The sequence below is a fragment of the Poromitra crassiceps genome (assembly GCF_964638095.1).
Source record: "Poromitra crassiceps genome assembly, chromosome: 5".
Lineage (NCBI taxonomy): Eukaryota > Metazoa > Chordata > Actinopteri > Beryciformes > Melamphaidae > Poromitra > Poromitra crassiceps.
The window spans coordinates 52,927,377-52,947,540 of record NC_139642.1 but is presented as its reverse complement, the minus strand read 5'-3'; the positions used below and the strand labels follow the sequence as shown (position 1 = coordinate 52,947,540).

The window sequence follows — 20,164 nt, the reverse complement described above, 5'->3', positions numbered from 1 at the left end:
ACACAAGGCTCTTTGTCTTTGGGGACTTCGTTCCTTAACCTACCACTGACATCAAGCCACTGTAGAAGGTTTCTTTAGAAGCTACAGTAGATCCAGTGATTGGACAAACGCTACTGCCCAGTTCACACATCTTGTAGATTTACTTGGGAATTCAACGCTATAGAGTAAAATAGTATGGACACTTGGAGCGAACCATGTTCTTTCTCATCTAATGAATGACTAGGGTGGTAAAAACAGAAGAGGAAGAAGCAATGAATCAAACCACGAGGAGGCTGGGACAATGACCAAAGGAGGAGCAATGAGACGAGGTGACAGGTGGAGGGAGGACATGAGTGAGAAGAAGGAGAAAAGATGAGCAGTGAGAGAGATACTGTAGAAAGATAAGGGAGGAACTAATACTGGCACAAGGGAAATATAACAAGGGAGATCGATGAAGAGACATAGAGAGATATAACCACAGATACATGGAGGTATCAGAGGAGGGTTAAGAGAGAGGGAGGTCAGGAGAAGATAAAAGTGACAAGGGGGTAAGAAAGGGAGGAAATGAAGACGGCAGATAAGGAAAGGCAGAGAGGCAGAACCAGTGGACGGACGAGCCGAGGAGCGAGAAGAAGAGACTGGAAAGCAGAGAGATAACGAGAAGAGCGAGAAGATAAGGAAGTGGGACAAAGATACCTGGCTCCAGGTCAGTGGAGGAGTGAAGGCCCGTGGCCTTTATGCAACTTTACAAAGCTATTCAATTTTATAACTTTTCACACAGACTTTCCAGGCCCAACTGTACCAAAATGGGTCAAGGTCAATTACTGTTACAACACTGAGAAGTGTTATAATTAGAACTACCAGGCTTTACAGAAGCTCACAAACAAAATGTGTGAACAAGTGTGAACACACACTTCTCAACTGTGCTGCGTAACACATTAAATAAATAAAAAAGTAAAATGAATAAATACAGTAAACAAATAAATAAATACAATATTTTTTTTTCTTGCACAAAATATATAAATTCAAACTCTTTCAATGACCCATGACTATTTATATTTATTTTCAGAAACTTTCAAGGCCTTGATTCCCCCCCCCCCCTCAAATTCACAAACTTTCACGATCTGTAGGAACCCTGTGATCATTTGAAATGTCTGTTGACAACAGAGACTCATCCCACATCTCTGTATCTATGAGGGAAGAAAGAACGGCTGACAAGAGGACTCACCACATGGCCTGGACCGAAACTGGCTTGAAGACGTGTATCCTGCTGACCGTCGACACACTGAAGCCACTGTGGAGAGGAAGGAAACGCTTTGTCAACGGGATGCCAAGTGACTGGCAGCAGAGCAGTGTTTGTATTAGAAGCTGCCCCCGAGGGAAGCAGTCAGCTGCCCGGGGGAATAGGAAGAGGAAGTAGAAGGTAGGTGTGGTGTCTTACCCATCTCCATCCAGGTGGATGAGGGTGTCACTCCACAGAGGTAGAACCAGACCCACCGTGCAGCAGCTGGGCAGCACAAACAACAACAAAGTCAAACAATAGTTCAACCAAACAGGAGAAACTGGTTCTACTTTATACAAGGAGGACACAAAGAAAGCAAGGCAACAAGACATGACTGAGAAGATAAGTTCCTCTCAAATATTAAAAAGGCACATACGAGCAATGCTGTGTCCTTCACTTTAAGAAGACTTGCATTTTAGTCGCTGGCTCCACCACACTGACAATATTCCATTTTATTATAATGATTTTATGCATAGAACACTTGATCAAACGATAAAGAAAACAAGGCACAAATGCACAGAATTAAACAGGAATCCAACCAGACACACAGCTAGGCGTGAGTCCAAAACACGTCTTGAAGGTGATTAATTAAAATGATGCACGATGATATCGCCATGTCATCAGTATCGACCGATAAAGGATTTTGAATTCATTAAATATCGGCATCGGCCCAAAACAAACATTTCTGCCGATAATGCCCAAATGCTTGATGCTTGCATAAAGAAATATGGCAGGTTTCATATCGCCCAAGTTCAACTAGTTTTCTTATTTTTTCCCAGTGAATGTGTCCATTTTCAAAAGCATTGTATTTATACAGTATCTGCATCTGCCCGTGGGCCATGACGATAAGAGTAGGCGTACAAATGTGTTAAAGGAAGGAACACTCCGCCAATTTCCAACCAGCTTTGTATCATTACAAAATCAGTAGTATGTCAGAAAACTGGACCGGTGATGTCATTCATGCACAAAATTATGACTTATCACTGGTCCACAACTTGACTCAAATCAACTCTCAAGAACTGTCAAACTAAATGAATGCCTGCAAAACTATTGACAGTTTTCTGATACACTACTGATTTTGTAACGATACAAAGCTGGTTGAAAATCTGCGGAGTGTTCCTTTAATTCCACTACAGGAGAGAATTGATGTTCCCTGAAATAAAGTGGGGGGGGGGGGGATGTGCACATAATCGGTATCGGTAATCGGAAAAAGAAAAAGAAAATCCAAATCCAAATACCTAGAATGTAGAGAGCTCCAGTCTAAATGGCACTGGCTGCTATTGAGGTGAAGCTAAAGCAAGGTCAATGATAATACAGTGTTTCTCCTTAGCTCCTGTCAAGAGTCTGGGATTTTATGAGCCAAGATCACATTATAGGACACAGTATTGTACCGTTGCCATGGCACTGACCTATCAGAGGAGCTGAAGTCCATGCCCAGCACGATGCTCTCCTCTGTGTCCTGGCGACCATTGGTGGAAACCACCACCATGTAGCGCGTGCACTGGGGGTAGGCACTCTCCAGACGCACCGCCTGCAGGGGAAGACGGGTAGGAGAGGTGGAGGTGGAGGGAGGGAGGGAGTGAGGAAAGGAGAGAAAGGAGGGAGCAGAGAAAATAGAAATGTAATTTCTAGTTTCACTTCAATCATTTCTAATTCATTCTCAATATATATGCAGGAATTTGTCCAGGTAGCACTTGTTTCAGGGTATAAACTAGACTCAGTTCTCAGTCTCGATCTGCATCGCTCAAATAGAAACTGAGAACTTTCTCTCACAAGCTTTCGTTGTTAAAACTGGGTGGAAAGAAAAACAAAAACTGCATCGTAGAACCAATCCAGTATTGAGGGCGGACCTTTGTGCAGAAGGGGCGGTGACATGTGTGTGTGTGTGTGTGTGTGTGTGTCTACTGGCTGCTGTGCACGTGTGTGCATGACACGATGGTGTAACTTTGTGACAAAATAAAGACGGAGTTTGTCCGTCCGCTTCAATCTAATCTAAAAGGAGCTCAAGAAGGAAACTGTGTGTGTGTGTGTGTGTGTGTGTGTGTGCATGTGCATGTGTGTGTGTGGTACTGACCAGTCGGATGGTGTCCTCTGGCCGCAGCACAGTGAACATGGTCTGAAGGTGTTGCTGGAGGTCTCCTGGAAACACAGCATCATCATCTAGTATCATTATTCCTCTTGGACCACATATTCACATTCTTGCCATTTCAAGTCTGACGTGGCAAAGTCTCATATTTGTATCAGTCTCCTTCACTTAAGCCTACGTCCTCTCTCACTTCTGACTGACACAGAGAAAAATAACTTTTCTCTCAAACAAGCAAAGCTGCTAACGCTTTTTTATAGTAACTGGCAGATCTCGCATCAAAGCTGAGCAACTCCTCCACACGAGGCAGTGTTTGTGTATTTCTCTTCATTTTCCAATTTCATTAGCGAAACATTCGCCGCTTTTATGTGTGCATTCTTTGAGCGTTCTGTTCTTCATGTAGCCGCCAAACGAGGCAGCCAAACAGTTACAAACACCAGTGGCTGATTAGAACTGGACTTATCTGTCTTGTTGTGCAAGAACTTGGCACCAGCTGTTACATACAACAAGGCACTAGAGGAATGTCTGCTGGAAAACATGTTGTTATTTACCTCATGGTCTTCCATAGGGCTTCATTGTGTGTGTGTGTGTGTGTGTGTGTGTGTGTGTGTGTGTGTGTTGTGTGTCTTTACCTGTGTGCTTGTTCCTGCTCTGGCTGATGCGAGGGGCGGAGTTAGGGGTGGGGCTATTTCCCCTGGGAAGGAAGAGGGCGGCTCCTTTTACCGTCAGGAAACTCTCACTAATACTGGAAGAGAGAAGGAGAAATAAAGACATCAATATACGCCTCAAAGCCAGGGACTTTCATCAAACTTAGCATTTTGACCTATTTATACATCATCACATTTATTCTTCCATGTGGCCTAATTTATGTCATTAAATCAATGTACTTCATTTGTGTTATTATCACTTGCAATGCACGCGCAGACCATAATATCTGAAAACAAGCCGATGAAGGGGACAAGGAACAGACCAGTGCCTAGGGGCTGGGTGTTGCTCAGCTGCTCAGTGTTGGTTCAGTTGTACAGGAAATCAAAGCCACACATTTTTTTTGACCAAATACCTCATGGTCGATCTTGCAACAATTAACCAGCTCAATTAACCAGCTCAGTGGCCTCGCAGTTTGAGTGTCCGCACCTGAGACTGGGAGGTTGTGAGTTCGATCCCCGGCTGAGTCATACCAAAGACTATAAAAATGGGACCCGTTTGCCTCCCTGCTTGGCACTCAGCATCAAAGGGTTGGAATTGGGGGGTTAGATCACCATATCACTGCTGCCGCTCACCGCTCCCCCAGGGGATGGGTCAAATGCGGAGAACAAATTTCGCACACTCAGGTGTGTGACAATCAGTGGGACTTTACCGTTACCTAACAATAGACCCTTTTCACGGGGGCCATTTTGTGTCGAAAAGGCAGGGTAAACACAGGTGCAAGCAAAACACTAATGAGGTTTACTTTCCAACTTCCATGATTGGAATTTGGAAAGCCTCATTAGTGTTTTGCTTGCACCTGTGTTTACCCTGCCCTTTCGCCACAAAATGGCCCCTGTGAAAAGGGTCTATATTGTAGGGATGAGATTTTCTATAAATAATCATTAGTAATGTGGATATAATGACTAAGCGGGTAAAGTAAAATAACAGAACAGTTTGGTAATTTAGAAAAAATGACATCACTTTACTGTATTGCAGCCTTTAAAACCTGGAAAAGATACTTATGCCATATAACGATATTATGATATCTAAAATCTAAGACGAATATCAAGTCTCATATCACAAACACACAATATCAATATCGCCCAGCTGGAGCAGTGCCGTCATGGGCTTACGTCAGCATCACAATGGCTCATTCAGCCCAGAGCTCTGCCTGCAGGCTCCTCCAATCTGAACTGTTCAGCCCAGAGCTCTGCCTGCAGGCTCCCCCAATCTGAACTGTTCAGCCCAGAGCTCTGCCTGCAGGCTCCCCCAATCTGAACTGTTCAGCCCAGAGCTCTGCCTGCAGGCTCCCCCAATCTGAACTGTTCAGCCCAGAGCTCTGCCTGCAGGCTCCCTCTGCCTGCAGCCTCCCCCAATCTGAACTGACAGAAAAAACAAGATCCAAGCTCCGATGTGAACCCAGAACACAATGTTCTCTGCTCCTCCACACAGCTGGATTACACACACGCACGCACGCACGCACGCGCACACACACACACACACACACACACACACACACACACACACACACACAACTCACTCACTCAACTCACACAGCAACAGCTGGATGGGGGTTTGGAGGAGATTGTGGGGGTCCTAGTAGGACAGACAGACTGTTTTTCCAGTGATAAGAGTTGGCCAGCTCCACACACACTAGGGCAGCTCATGTTATGTTATGTGCAGTTGTGTTCCACTCTGGAACATGTCATCTCCTTAACTGTGACTGAGGTCACTGCAGAGAAGAGGAGGACAACATATAAACTGAGGTCAACTGGATACCAGAGAGCGAGAGCGTGTGTTTATGTCCGGCACACTTGCGTCAGCGTGTGTGTGTGTGTGTGTGAGAGTGTGTGTGTGAGAGTGTGTGTGTGTGAGTGTGTGTGTGTGTGTGTGTGTGTGTGAGAGTGTGTGTGTGAGAGTGTGTGTGCGTGCGTGTGTGTGTGTGTGCGTGTGTGTGTGTGTGTGAGTGTGTGCGTGTGTGAGTGTGAGTGTCTGTGTGTGTGTCTGTGTGTGTGTGTGTGTGTGTGCATGTAGGTGTGTGTGTGTGTGTGTGTGTGTGTCTGTGTGTGTGCGTGTGAGTGTGTGTGTGTGAGAGTGTGTGTGTGTGTGTGTGTGTGTGTGCGCGCGTGCGTGTGTGTGTGCATGCGTGTGTGTGTGTGTGTGTGTGTGTGTGTGTGTGACTGACTAGGTTTTTGTTCAGTCAGTGCCTCACTGTGGCACACTAACCCAAGTCACTCATGATGCTAATAAGATAGCTTGGGAGGACCTACTTCCACAGCTGTTTCTGACAGTGTCAGATGACAGCCACGGGACCAGTATACCATAACCTTAACGATGCTAAGCTAGCACAGCACAGACAGGCCTGCTCTGCCTGGAGCCTATAGAGACAGTTGGCACATGGGTGATGGCAGGCAGCACCCCTGCATTCATTCAGAATCAGCAGTGTGTGTGTGTGTGTGTGTGTGTGTGTGTGTGTGTGTGTGTGTGCGGGGGCAGCGAGCACGAGGAAACTGTCACCACTGCCAGAGAAGCTCATTGGAATTCACACTCCTACACCGAGGACGAATCAATCGAAGAACATTTTTAACTCTGCAACTTTTGTCACAGCCAACAAGCGAGACCGCAAACTGCCATGAAATTACCTCAGAACAGACACATTGGTGCAGCCACCATCTTGACACTCAGCCAAACTTGGGTCTTAAAGTTGATTTTTTTTTTTTTTTTTTTATCTGCTTGGCTATGCCCAGTTGTACTGGTGTTGATTTGTTGTCGTTTCTTGTTGACATTTTAGCTCCGTTTACACAACATGTTAATTTCTTGATTATTATTTTTAATGACTCAAAGGACTTGACTTGAGTGAAGAAGACTACCCTGCCTCCTCCTGCAATTTTGTTCCTAATAAAAAAGCCTTTGAAATGTGAATAAGCACTAGCCAGTACAAGCCAGTTTATAGGGAAAACACTAGTGATGCAGAGACTTGGCTAACCTGTTCTGCCAACTCCTGTTCTAATACAGTGGTTCCACAGTCTACTAGACACGCAACTCCTGTTCTAATACAGTGGTTCCACAGTCTACTAGACACGCACACAAGCGCTGAATGTCACTGAAACTTAAGGTGCGCGCCACACATCAAAGCAGAGTTGATCTTTTCTAATTACAGAGAGAGTTGGCCGGTATTACTTTCACCAGCGTGCACTGACTGTGTGTGTGTGTGTGTAGACGTTTAGGACTGGTGCCCCATCTCCTCCCTGGCAACAGGCTAGACTCGATGAACCCGCCGTCTACAGTTCATCAGGTTCTACTGCTCTTCCTCTTTCACACATGCAGCCCAGTGCTGTCTGGCCCTCAGTCTTCCTGTCATCTGCTCCTTTCCTGTAACTTCATCTCTCCATCGCTGCAGCCTGTGTCCCTCTGTCCTTCCTGCCTTCTGCTGAGACCCAGGATGTAGAGGATCAGAGACAGAAAACAATAACAGAGAAGCTACACGGGTTCATTTCCCATAACCCCTCCACCCCTGACACGGCTGTTTCCTGTCTCACTGTCTCCTCGCACCGTCTCCCCTCCATCACTTCCTCTTTGCTGCATTTCTCACAGCCTCACTTCTCAGCCGTCGTGACATGCTCTTCTTCTACAGTAGGTCACACTTCCTGTTCTCTTGTTTCATCACGCACACGGCACGGCACGTTCCCTTTTTTCTTTTTTCTTTTGAAAGTGTCTTGGTTTAAAGCGCTACGCCCTTGGCGCATCCTTCCGAGTTGCGGCAAACACTTTTAGCAGGCCAACAGAGAGAGAGCTCTGTGGGAACGCGTCTCTTTTTTTGGGTACCTTCCAGCAAAATGACAGATAGCATTATTTAGTAAGGATTTAAGCTATTTGAATGACATGTTTAAATTTTCCCCTCAGTGTCATCTCTCCACAATATAGAAAATATCGAAGAATAGACTTCTCGGACGGTGGCCCAATAAGTATCCCTTTGGGGCTCTGTGACGTTGCTTTAGGCACTCCTGAGATAACGAGTTCAGTCCGTTCACCTTGCGCTCGTCGTCACTTTAGCTTGTTCGACATCTCGACCTGCTGCTGCCTGCATCCGTGTCCCACTAGTGCGCTCGTGCACGGGCTCATGTGCTCGGCAGTGACCATCTACAGCAGCACGGGCGCTGCAATGTCATGTGTAATATAACACTCACACGGCGCCCCCTAATGGAAGGCCACGCACGTGCGTGCGCGCACACACCGACACATATACACTCGCATGCCTCCACAGACAAAATGGACGCATTGAGATGCTGGAATCTAAAGCCTACAAGTTGGGGGGGGGGGGGGGGGGTGTGTGTGAATGAATGTCAACCATGGGCTAAAAATACAGTTAGTCCTTTAAAAGTCTCAGCTATTGATAGACTGCATTCAGAGGAGTTAGGCCCACTTACTGTACACATAGAGACAGAGAAGCTGGAGAGCTGGACAGGGCAGGATGGGGGCTTTGGAAGGGTCCAGGCACAGTGAATGGAGGAACAGAGAGTAGTGGGCTAGCTGGTGGGTGGGTGGGTGCCTCATCCTCTGGCATGCGGCGGCCCAGGCCCTGGGCAGAGGCGCTAGCTACTTGTTAGGGCAACAGCCAGACAGACACAATCGTCACTATGTAAGGACCAGTCCCCCTCCTGTCCTGTCTCTGCCCATATTAGTCACTCTGAGGAGGGCAGCGGGATAAATATAGGCCCAGGCTGCACGCACTGCAGGCCCCCACTAAGGCCTTATGAGTTCACACCACAGTCATATTAGGCCCATGAGAGTCAGGGAGTTTGTGTGTGTGTGTTTGTTTGTTTGTTTGTTTGTTTGTTTGTTTGTGTGTGTGTGTGTGTGTGTGTGTGTGTGTGTGTGTGTGTGTGTGTGTTAGGGCTGTGCAATAAAATCGATACGGCAATATATCGTGATATCTTTAGTATCACGATACTAAAGATATCGTGATATATCGCCATATCAATTTTTTGCACAGCCGTGTGTTCAGACAGTGACACAATAAGAATACTTTTTTATTTCAGTGTGTTCAGTAACATACACAACACTCAGTAGTTTTGACTAAATGTGTCCACTTAGTTATCAATATAAAGTGATGTACATATTATTACACTGCGTGGGTGGTACACAGCGAGTTGTATTTTCAGCTCTATTTTTTTATTTTCAGTAAATTATGCTGAGTATTGCAATATATTGCAATATGTATTGTATCACAATGTATCGTGATACAATCGTATTGTGACCCATGTGTCGTGATACATATCGTATCGTGAAGTCGTTGCCAGTACCCACTCCAGCCCTAGTGTGTGTGTGTGTGTGTGTGTGTGTGTGTGTGTGTGTGTGTGTGTGTGTGTGTGTGTGTGTGTGTGTCCACAGGTGCATATTAGGCCTTGCTGTTTGGGCGGCACACAAATGGAAAATGTTCAAAAACAGAAGACAGTGACGGACGGATGAGCAGAGAAAGTCAGTCAAGCTTTATTAGGGCTGCAACTAACCATTATTTTCATGATAGATTAATCTGTTCATTATTTTCTCTGTTAATTGATTAGTTGTTTGATCTATGACATTTCAGAAAAATGGCAAAAATGTTGATCAGTGTTTCCCAAAGATCAAGATGGCGTCCTCAAATATCTTGTTTTGTCCACAACCCCAAAATAATATTCTGTTTATTCTCATGAGTAAAGAAACCAGACGATATTCATATTTAGGAAGCTCACTGGAATCAGAGTTTGTTTTTGGTTTTTTTACTACTCAAACCGCTTAATCAATTATCAAAATAGTTGGCTAATAATTTAATCAAAGTTGTCACAACTAATCTAGTAATGGATTAATTGCGGCAGCTTTAAGATCGATTACAATTCCTAAGCAGAGTCTTGGGTGAACTGGGAGCCACAAGGAGCCAGTGTGATCAGGAGAACCTATGCAGGATAGGAGGGTCAGGAGTGAAAGAGAAAGGAGTGAATGTTCAGCCTTCTGTGTGTGTGTGAGTGGGGAAGTCCCGCTAGTCCAGCTCCACTTTCCTGAGAAGTCCAGTGAGCAGGCCAGGGTCAGAACCACCACAGGCCCAGAGTGCCACCGACCTCAGTGAACTGAACTGCAGTGCACAACACAGTATACCTGACGCAGACACTGGCATGCAGGGCTATTCTGAGAGGAAGAGGAGCTCACTCACACCACAGCCAAACTCTAGACAGAGAGAAGTGGGGAAGGTCAGTGAGAGATTTGAGAAAGTGTGCTGGTGGTGCGTTTAAAAGTTTAGTGTACCAGAAGTATGCAGCTAAGTGGTCCAATGTAGCTCAGTGGGTAGATATAAGCTCATGGCAAGTCATTTAAGTGAAGGGGTTAAGGTATGCAAACCACACCATTTTACTTAGATGACCTAAATTGGCTGTTTGGAGTGATTTCCAATATAAATAAATGCTGAAGAATAAGTCGACGCAGCATGTGTGTTTTATCATTTAATTTTGAAATATACAATTAGAGGTTACGGCATCACAATAGGTTTTTTTTGGCCCGCGGCAACAATGTGGGTTTCTCATGTGGGGCCCCCAGGAGAAATAATTGCCCACCCCTGGATTAAGGGGATCACAATGGTCTATAGAAATTAACTTTCAAAATTTCAAAAGACTATCAGATGCCTGGAAACAACAACAACAACAGCAGCGCAGCAGCTAGTCACTCACGCCCCATCCCCAAGCCAAGGACACTCAATAAGGCAGGTGGTCAGATGACCCTTACTGAACCAGCTATGTAGGTTATTTGATTTTGGGTGCAACACAAACATGTACGGGCACACACACACATACACATGCGCGCGCACACACACACATACACATGCACGGGCACACACACACCTACACATGCACGGGCACACACACACACATACACATGCACGGGCACACACACACCTACACATGCACGGGCACACACACACATACACATGCGCGCGCGCACACACACTAGGGGTGGGGGGGGGGGGTAATCGATACACCATAGTATCGCGATATTTTGCCTGACGATATTGTATCGATATTTAAAAAATAATAATAATAATTGCAGGCCATGCCATGCCAGGCCACCGGGCATCTGCCCGAAGCGCCCGATGTTGCAGTCCGCACCTGCAGTGGCGTATTGAGTCCAGAGAAGCTTAATAATGTATAGCCTACATGTGGGGCAAAAACAAAACAAAACAAAAAAACACTGCATGTTTTACTTCCGGTGAGGTCAAGGAAAAGGTAGGAAAAGGAGTTAGACAATATATCGAAATATCGCAATATTCAATAAATTGCAATACTATCGTATCGTGAATCAAGTATCATTTTAGTATCGTATCGTGGGCATCTGGTGATTCCCCACCCCTAACACATACACACACATCTGCTTTCCCTGTTCAGCTGCCAAAGTCTCTCTCTGTCACTCACACACACTTCAGCTTGTCACGTTTCAGGCTTATCTGTTTTCTTCGGAAAACATGTATGCAACCCACACACCGACCCACACACCCACACACCCACCGACCCACAGACACACACACGCACACACACACACACACACACACACACACACACACACACAGGCACAAACGGAAGAGGGGGGTTTACTGGCATGTCTAAAATTAGCGGTGGGATAACAATGGTGCTTGAGCTGCAGCGGTACCACAGGGTAACACTTGACTCCATCATGACTTGTAATTAGTCGACTCCTGGTTAAACATTAGAGTCCTGCTGACATTCTGCTGCATATAGGCGTGCACACTGCAAACATAGAGACACACGTGTGCACACACGACAAACATACAGACACACATATGTACACACACTAAGTATTATAAATCAAAGTCAGTTACAGCTATATGATATTGTGTCAAGTTGACTTCTCAGACTGCAAGTCTGTCTCCCTGCCTTGTTTGCTCAGCCTGAGCACTCCAAGGGGAAGTGGAAAAATCTCTCTATAATTCCTGGACCGTCCGTCTGCGTGTCTGCAAGTCCTTCGGGTACCTTCGAGATCGAGAACCGTTCGTCCGATCGACTTCGAACTCGGCGGGGGGCGCTGCTGGGGACCCGACGGAGTGCAGTGTCGAATTTCGTGCGATTCGGCCAATCGGAACACGGTTTCGTGCTGAAGTCAAAACCGCCGCAGCTGATCATGCTCAGAAGAACAAGTCACGCGTGAACACAGAAGTCACGCGTGAATACGCGCGACACACCTCACACACAGCCCTTTCACAATAATAGTAGGTGAGGTGGCGGTAAGGAGCAGGATGAACGGGCACTGCACTAGTAGTGATAATAATAATAATAATAATAATAACAATAATAATAATAATAATAGTAATAATAATAATAATAATATGCATGGCCTACAAAACAAATAAAGTTAAAGCTTTCCCACATCTGCTGCTATTTACCAGACACACGTGCCTGCCAGTATGCAGTATGCAGTATGTGTGTGTGTGTGTGTGTGTGTCTGTGTGTGTGTGTGTGTGTGTGTGTGTGTGTGTGTGTGTGTGTGTGTGTGTGTGTCTGTGTGTGTGTGTGTGTGTGTCCTGCTGTAACATCTTCCCATAAATGTCCCTTGTGCAAGCCAAGATTAAAACACGTTTGCTTAATGGCTGGGCCCTGCCCCAATAAAGACTAAATGCTCAGTTTACTCAATAACCTCACCACGCAGTCATGTGTAAAACGGCTTCATAACAAAGCAATCACCAAGCAGGCTGTCCTCCACTTTCCTTCACACCCACAGGAGGAGGCCAGTTCTCATGCAACCCATTATTGATAGGCAATGTAACAAAACACATACAGTATGACCCTACACAACAAAACACATATGACAACACACAACAAAACACATATGACCCCACACAACAAAACACATATGACAACACACAACAAAACACATGACAACACACAACAAAACACATAATGACCCCACACAACAAAACACATATGACCCCACACAACAAAACACATGACCCCACACAACAAAACATGACCCCACACAACAAAACAGAGATGCTGTGTTGAAGGAGCACATCTGATCAACTTGGTGGGAATTGGAAAATGGAGGTGATGTTGTTTTGATCAGGTTTAAATTAGGCCTGCACAATATGAGGAAAATCTGCGATGTGCGATAACATTGTTCAATATAGCGATGACGATACGACTTGCCATAAATAAACAAATATTAAAGTATGCATATTAGCTATACAGTTCCTAAGTCTTTCTGCTTTAATAATGCTAACAAAGACCCCAAACATAGCCTATGCCCACTGAATAAAGAAATTAAATACACACTGACTCTAGCTGAAACTACACGGAGCGTGTTTGGGCTTTGGCAGAGGGGCGGAGCGCACTGTTGCAAGGGAAAGGTGTACGCTGGATTTACAACACAAGACAAAATGATCAGATGTTGACTAAATAAAATCACTTTTGTTATTCATTGCGTTTCAGGCAGTCTTTGCGAATGTGTGTTTATTGCGCATGTTCATATTGCGATGACGATGAACATACGATTAATTGTGCAGCCCTAGTTTAAATCCAGTTACGGTACTTTTGTATTGAAGGCTTATCTGAGCTAACTCCACATCACATACTGGAACAGGTCGGTCTTTGATCCATCATGAACCAACCTGCAGGTTTTTGTTTTAAGCCCATGTGTCAGTGAGCCAAAGCCTTTTACATCTCTCAAGAAGCCCTTAGCTTACTTTACCTAGCTGGCTGCAAATGTCATAAGAGCACTGGGTCAACCCAAGAATAATGTTAACTCCCGTGTAAAGCCAAAGGCAAATCTCTGCATTAGTAGTAGTATTATGCAGCCAGAATTGACTTTAAGGGCAAACAGGGCTAAATGTAAACAGAGGCTTTGTAGGCTGTAGGTCTTGTAGGTCAGAAACTGTTATCTGAACAGCAGTCGATATTCTCAATCAATGCAAACAGGAGACGGTAGAATACATTTCATAGTATAGTAATAGGTTACTAGGAGATCCACTGATCCAGTGTCATGCCACAGAGTTAAGGTCCTTACACATCGGGAGCGTTTTTTTCCCCGTGCGACTAATTCGCACGTCAATAATATTTTCAGAACCTATATCAGTCAATGCAACCGTGTATACCGACGGCGAAGTTTCGCTGAGCGTTATTGCGGCGTTTATTTTTTCGAACCACGGTCGACTTTTCCGAAATTCGCTTCTGACGTGTACACATCTGTGGCTGTGATTGACAGGTGGGTCAAAACTCGCATCGCAATTTCGTGCCGTATATTGGGGCATCGCTCTTGATGTGTAATAGGACCTTTAGACTGAAATGTGGTTGAAAAATGACATTCGACTGCTTATTCCCTGGTTTCCTTAATTAAGTGTGAAGACCTAAAGTGGATACAGGCCTATTGTTGTGGCTCCGCCCATAAGTCACAGTTTTTTTTTACAAGCGTGGGACCACAGATCGTAACTCCAGGCATCAGTACATGGTTAGCCTAAATGGGGCGTTTGAGTCTTAAATATGGTTAAGAGGTCTTAAAAACAGCGCTATTTTCTAAAGAGAAATTTCCCTGGTCGCGCAGATACAGTATAGGACTATACTTTTACTATATTTATTTTTTCCATCAGGCTTATTTGAGGATGGCATTTGTTTTCAACTTCATTTGAATTGGAAAATGGTCTTAACAATTTAAATTTGAGAAGCCCGAGTACTGGGTGGTAGCCATCCTTTTGTTTTCCCTCCAAAAGAGAAATGATTTTTCTCCCAGTCCCAACTGCCTTCATTCAGATGTTGCTCAAAATGTTGTGATAGAATCCAACAGTGAACACTGTATAACGAACCATGAGGTGAATGTAATTACATCTCTACAATTTGGCTGTATAGGCACACACACACACTCACCGCAGGTGTGCTGTTGATAAGTGGAAGGCTGTGTGCCACAAGGAAGTAGACAACACTCAACATTCATTCACATGCCCACACAAACAATATCACGCACAGAAACCATCAGTGGTGGGTGGGTGAGTGAGTACCGTAAGCCCAACTGAAGCTCTGATACGGAGATCAGGTGGAGAATGAGACCGCTTAGCTAATTGTGGCTTTATAAGGCTTTCTCCATACAGCAGCATGTGTCTGCACCTGTGTGAGACAGGTAAGATGATTCACATCCAATCATGCAGAGCCTTTATGTCTGAGTAAGGTCAGGAAGGAGTGCCGAGATGACTAACACACCCTGCTGCGTCACCAGCAGGAAATACCCTAGCATTGATGTTGCAAAACTGTTACAAATGTACTAAAAATGTATCGGTTTACCACACTGCTATAGCAAATGAGGCAATCAAGTTAACGTCAGTCACACTTTCTCCCAATATGTAGCCTGAACACTATAATGATTAGTGACAACCGGCAGAATACAACACCAGACTGCAAAGAACACATACACGAGGCAACAACCATACACCAGACAGCCAGAATATGCAGGGTTTCATTCTGATCACTCAGTTATCATAGACTACACCAGATGATTTTGCTGGCTGGTGCTTCCTATGTTCAGGTTGGTTGGCATCTGGCTGCCTATCCCTGCCATATGTACTTAAGAAAAGCGTAATGATGTTTCAAAAAACTAACAAAATATGGCCTACTTATTTACCGTATACATTGTAAATCTCTAAACATACTTTGAAATATATGATGTGGTATAACATACACTATGTATAACATGTATAATAACACACACAGGATATAGGTGTGTGTGTGTGTGTGTGTGTATATATTATAACACACACTAAAAATAGCTACTGACTGTATTTTTGAAGCATATGCAGTGATAAATAAGAGGTGGAAAATTCTGACCTGAGGCCAACAACCACCAATATAAAAAGCATTGACCCCCCCCCCCCTTCTGAAAATAACCTGACCTCGTAACTTACATCGGTTTTAAACTACTACAGCGCCCACAATTAAGAGTTCAGTACGGGTGAGTTTACCCTCCAGTATAACATTGACACGGAGTGAAATCTACTACATTTTCTGGCAGCATATAGGATGAGGGGCTTAATTGTATATATAGGCTATATCAACATGGGAGCTAGATTTGATCTTCTCGTTAATCAAACACAAGACAGCGTCAGTTTATGAACTTACAGCTGGTTGATCTGATTTTGAGAGACCACCGCGTCGTCGCTGAAGTAGGGCATCATCTTGGCCCCGCAGCAGGAGCAGAAGCAGCCCGCCGACGAGCTGCCGGAGGCGGACACCGAGCCGAGGGTCATGCCGGTGTGAGGGGCGAGGGGAGGGGGGGGGGGGGTGGCGAGTGTCAAGTGTTGTCGGTCCGTGGGAAAACTCTCACTCCTCTCCTATGGTCATGTGGACCTTCATTGTAAGCAGCCGAATATATATCCTCATTAGGTTTTAAAGATCGTAACAAAATGGAAAAGACGAACTCCACGAGGCAAAAATGTGAGATGTTATTGCTGTTGTTGCAATAAAGTGAGCAGCGGTACTAAATCTAGCACATGCTGTTCCTCGTCCTCCTGCAGCAATGTCCAGGATTCACAATAAAGCCAGCAGGCGAGTCTAGCGCCAAGTCCGTTCCCCTTCTGCTATCCAAAGATCATTCTCTTCCCATTCCAAGAGAGGGCTGGTCCTTTCCCATGTACAGTATGCAGCAGCAGACAGACATATGACTTCGGTCAAACTCTCAGCAGACAAGTCATACTAGGAGGAGGGAGGAGTTGGAGACATGTGCTTTGGGGAAACGGGGGAGCCAATGGGGGCAAGAGGGAAGTGCGACGGCCCACACACAGCGCTTCTGCATCGACACTTGCAATGCTGAGAGTGAGACACAACAGTCTGTCTCTGTATATACCAGCGATCAGGCAACAGTGTTGGGGGTAACTCGTGACAAAAGTAACACATTACATGCAATATATATTACTTGTAGCAGTAACTCAGTAATATAACTTATTACTTATAGGATTTCAGTAATATTATACCAGTTACTTTGTCAAGTAACTCAAGTTACAAGCACATATTTAAAAAAAGATACAACCATTTCCTAATCAAACTGTGTGTTTTTATGCAAATAACTACTATATATGACAATAACAAAGGAAAAGGATAACATTTAGAATTTTGGATTGTTTACACTGACTTCAAGGCAGTTGAAATTATTTTTTGGGATGGTTCCGGTGTGGCGATGTCATTCTGCTGCTGCTGTTGTTTTTGGTGTAAGTGCAATGCAAAAGTAGTGTAATAAGTAACGAGTTACTCTACACAGACAGTAATATTGTAAAGTAACTTATTACCTTCAAATTAAAGTAACTAGTAATATGTATAATATTACATTTTGAAAGTAACTTGCCCAACACTGTCAGGCAACCATGTGCCATGCAGGTTTTGGGCGATTTCATTGATGAGGACACCTTCACCCGGAGAGAACTATTCAGTGAAATCACTTGCTGCAATGTGGAGTGATTCTCAACCTTTTTCATCAATTATAAAGGAACCCTAATATAGACAGTGAGGTGTTGTCTCTTGAACCCAACTCTGAGAATATTTTCATTGAGATATGATATTCTCCAGAATTCAATTCTGCATTGTGGGTAGATAGATAATGGCAAAACTATCATCAAAACAGTAATCATTTAGTTCAATTCTTATCAATGAAAGAATATTGAAGTTTAGCATTTCATCAATTTGCTGGTGGGGGGCTGTAAGTCCCTCAATGACCCAATGGTGGTCCCCAGACCACACATTGAGAACCACTGGAATAATGAACAATAAGGACAATCACCTGTCTTCACTGCCTCAAAAACATGAGTAGTGATAGTTGTGTGTGTGTGTGTGTGACCGCATTTGACAGGAAGACCTTGTGCCAACTGCCAAGTGACAAAAAGGAAATCAAGTCAAAAAGAAATGAATGATAACCGCTGTGAATCTACATGTTTGATTAAGCTCAATGATCCCACATCGTTATGTGAATACTCTTCCACTGCTGATTGAGTGTCTCAGTGAGAGAGGGATTGCATTATGAAATAGTCGAGCGGTGATGTATGCCTTTGGCTAAGAGAGTCAATGAAAGCCACATGGTGCTGTGGTGGGTTAGGGGAGTCCACTTGTCCCCTCTCCACCTTCTCGTCTCCACAGCCACAAACCTTGTGCTGTTACATAAGAGCAGGAACAAAATGAGAAGCAGGCTTATCCACAGCTGTCACAGACCGAGTCATTTCTTGAAGAACGGCTGGGTTAGGCACGCTTCAGGTGCACACAATGCGTTGGCTATCTTCTTTATAGCCTTTTAAACAGCATTACACTCTTTGCCCACCAGTCCAATTAAAGTGCCTTGTTGTGGCCTATAAACAAATGTAACAACAACAAACACATAATTGTTGTGATGTAGGTAGGGGAGTGGGCAGCTTTATTGTTGTGGCTGTTTCACAGTGCAGACTGGTTATCGATAGGGGGTGTGACTAAGAAACAGGTGACTATACCAGTGCTGTTATCTAATAGCTCTCTGGCTCAGTGTTGACAAACTTTCACAGACATGAGCCTATTGTTCTCCGATCTGCACAGTGCAACGCTGTGATAGGTCTGTGCTTAGACACGCCTACAGCTTAGCCACGCCTACAGCTTAGCCACGCCTACAGCTTAGCCACGCCTACAGCGGCCTCTTGACAGTTATTTGGGAGGTGATGACATTGACAGATTTATTAGTGTTTATGCTCGGGGCTTATTTTATGCATTACAAATGATACAGTCACTATGAGGTTGGAATAGGCATACAGAAAGTCCTACTCCGACTCGAGTACAAATAAACGTCTACATCATATTTTGTGTGGCATGTCAAAACTAGAGCCCGACCGATACTGGATTTTTTTAGGCCGATGCCGATACCGATATTAGGGAGTAAAAAAATTCCGATATCGATATATCGGCCGATATTCTTATATTAAATATACACATTATATTACACAATGTTTTTGCAATGATCCCTCCAATATCAAACACTTGACAAAGATATGACTTGACATGACTTGAGATATGTCATGTAGGCAGGATATTTTACAGCTTATCAATCAACTTTATTGTCCAAAATGACATCAATGCAATGAAACCGTAAACTTAACTGGGGATTTAATAATTATAAATAACTAGAAATACAAAAACACAAATAGAACAAATATAAAATATAACTTGAATTAAGAAAAAAGATCAAATATACAGTACACAACATGTTGTCTATGACTTAAAAAATACAAAATAAAAAAATATCGGCATATCGGCCAACATATCGGCCGATACCGATATATCGGTTATCGGCCAATATCGGTGGACCGATATATCGGTCGGGCTCTAGTCAAAACATTGAATGTGTTTTTGCCATTTCTGGCAGACAAAAAAATGTGGGGACTGTGTACAAAATCCAGTCTAGATACATAACTGTTCACCCAGTATGGACGAATATACCCTTGAAGTAAAGCCGACTGGCTGCACTATCTCAAAGTCACTACATGATTCTATAGAGCTGAACAGTCACGTGACATCTTTTGCCCCGGAAGTGAGTTCCCCATTCATTTTCTCCATAGACATTTCAAAAAAATCCGTATATAGCGAGTTTTAAGGCTGGAACCAAGCCAACCCGTGACCTACTGAATCATGAGTGACCATCAAACATCTCAGTTGGAGCAAAAATAAAACAAAACAACATAGGGGGGGGGAAACAAATTTGTGTCTCTTCCTCCGTCTTTATTTTTATTTATTTATTTTTGTTCCAAGTGAAATGTTTTATGGTCACTCATGATTCCACGGGGTGGCTTGGTTCCAGCTTTAAAACTCGTTATATAAGGTTTTTTGAAATGTCTATGGAGAAAATGAATGGGAAACTCACTTCCGGGGCAAGACATGTCACGTGACTGTTGAGCTCTATACCCATACTACTGTAATGGAATGATTGGAGCAGTATTAGCTCAACAGAAGTCTTAAGAAAACATGTGTGTAGTGTAACATCTATTATTAGATTATAATAAAAAGACCTTAAATGTGCTGAACAGTACAAAGTCAACTGAAATTAAAATAAACAATTGTGCACAATGTATTGTGCAACCGTGGTGTTTACCTGCTGCTGTGGTGAAACTGTATGGC

At 44.1% G+C, this 20,164-nt stretch overlaps 1 protein-coding gene across 2 annotated transcripts in view; it reads right to left on the bottom strand.

Moving 5' to 3' along the window:
* The window catches only part of ssh2a (slingshot protein phosphatase 2a), a 29,405-nt gene extending 12,767 nt beyond the window's left edge, over nucleotides 1-16,638 (bottom strand). For both annotated transcript variants that reach the window (XM_083637449.1, XM_083637450.1), the window contains exons 1-6: nucleotides 16,166-16,638; nucleotides 3,977-4,089; nucleotides 3,336-3,400; nucleotides 2,671-2,792; nucleotides 1,421-1,486; nucleotides 1,208-1,273 (exon numbers count right to left, since the gene is read on the bottom strand). In XM_083637449.1, coding sequence (XP_083493575.1) covers nucleotides 1,208-1,273; nucleotides 1,421-1,486; nucleotides 2,671-2,792; nucleotides 3,336-3,400; nucleotides 3,977-4,089; nucleotides 16,166-16,293 — 560 coding nt within the window. In that variant the 5' untranslated portion in view covers nucleotides 16,294-16,638. The remainder of the gene's footprint in view (nucleotides 1-1,207; nucleotides 1,274-1,420; nucleotides 1,487-2,670; nucleotides 2,793-3,335; nucleotides 3,401-3,976; nucleotides 4,090-16,165) is intronic.
* Nucleotides 16,639-20,164: the final 3,526 nt, after the last annotated feature.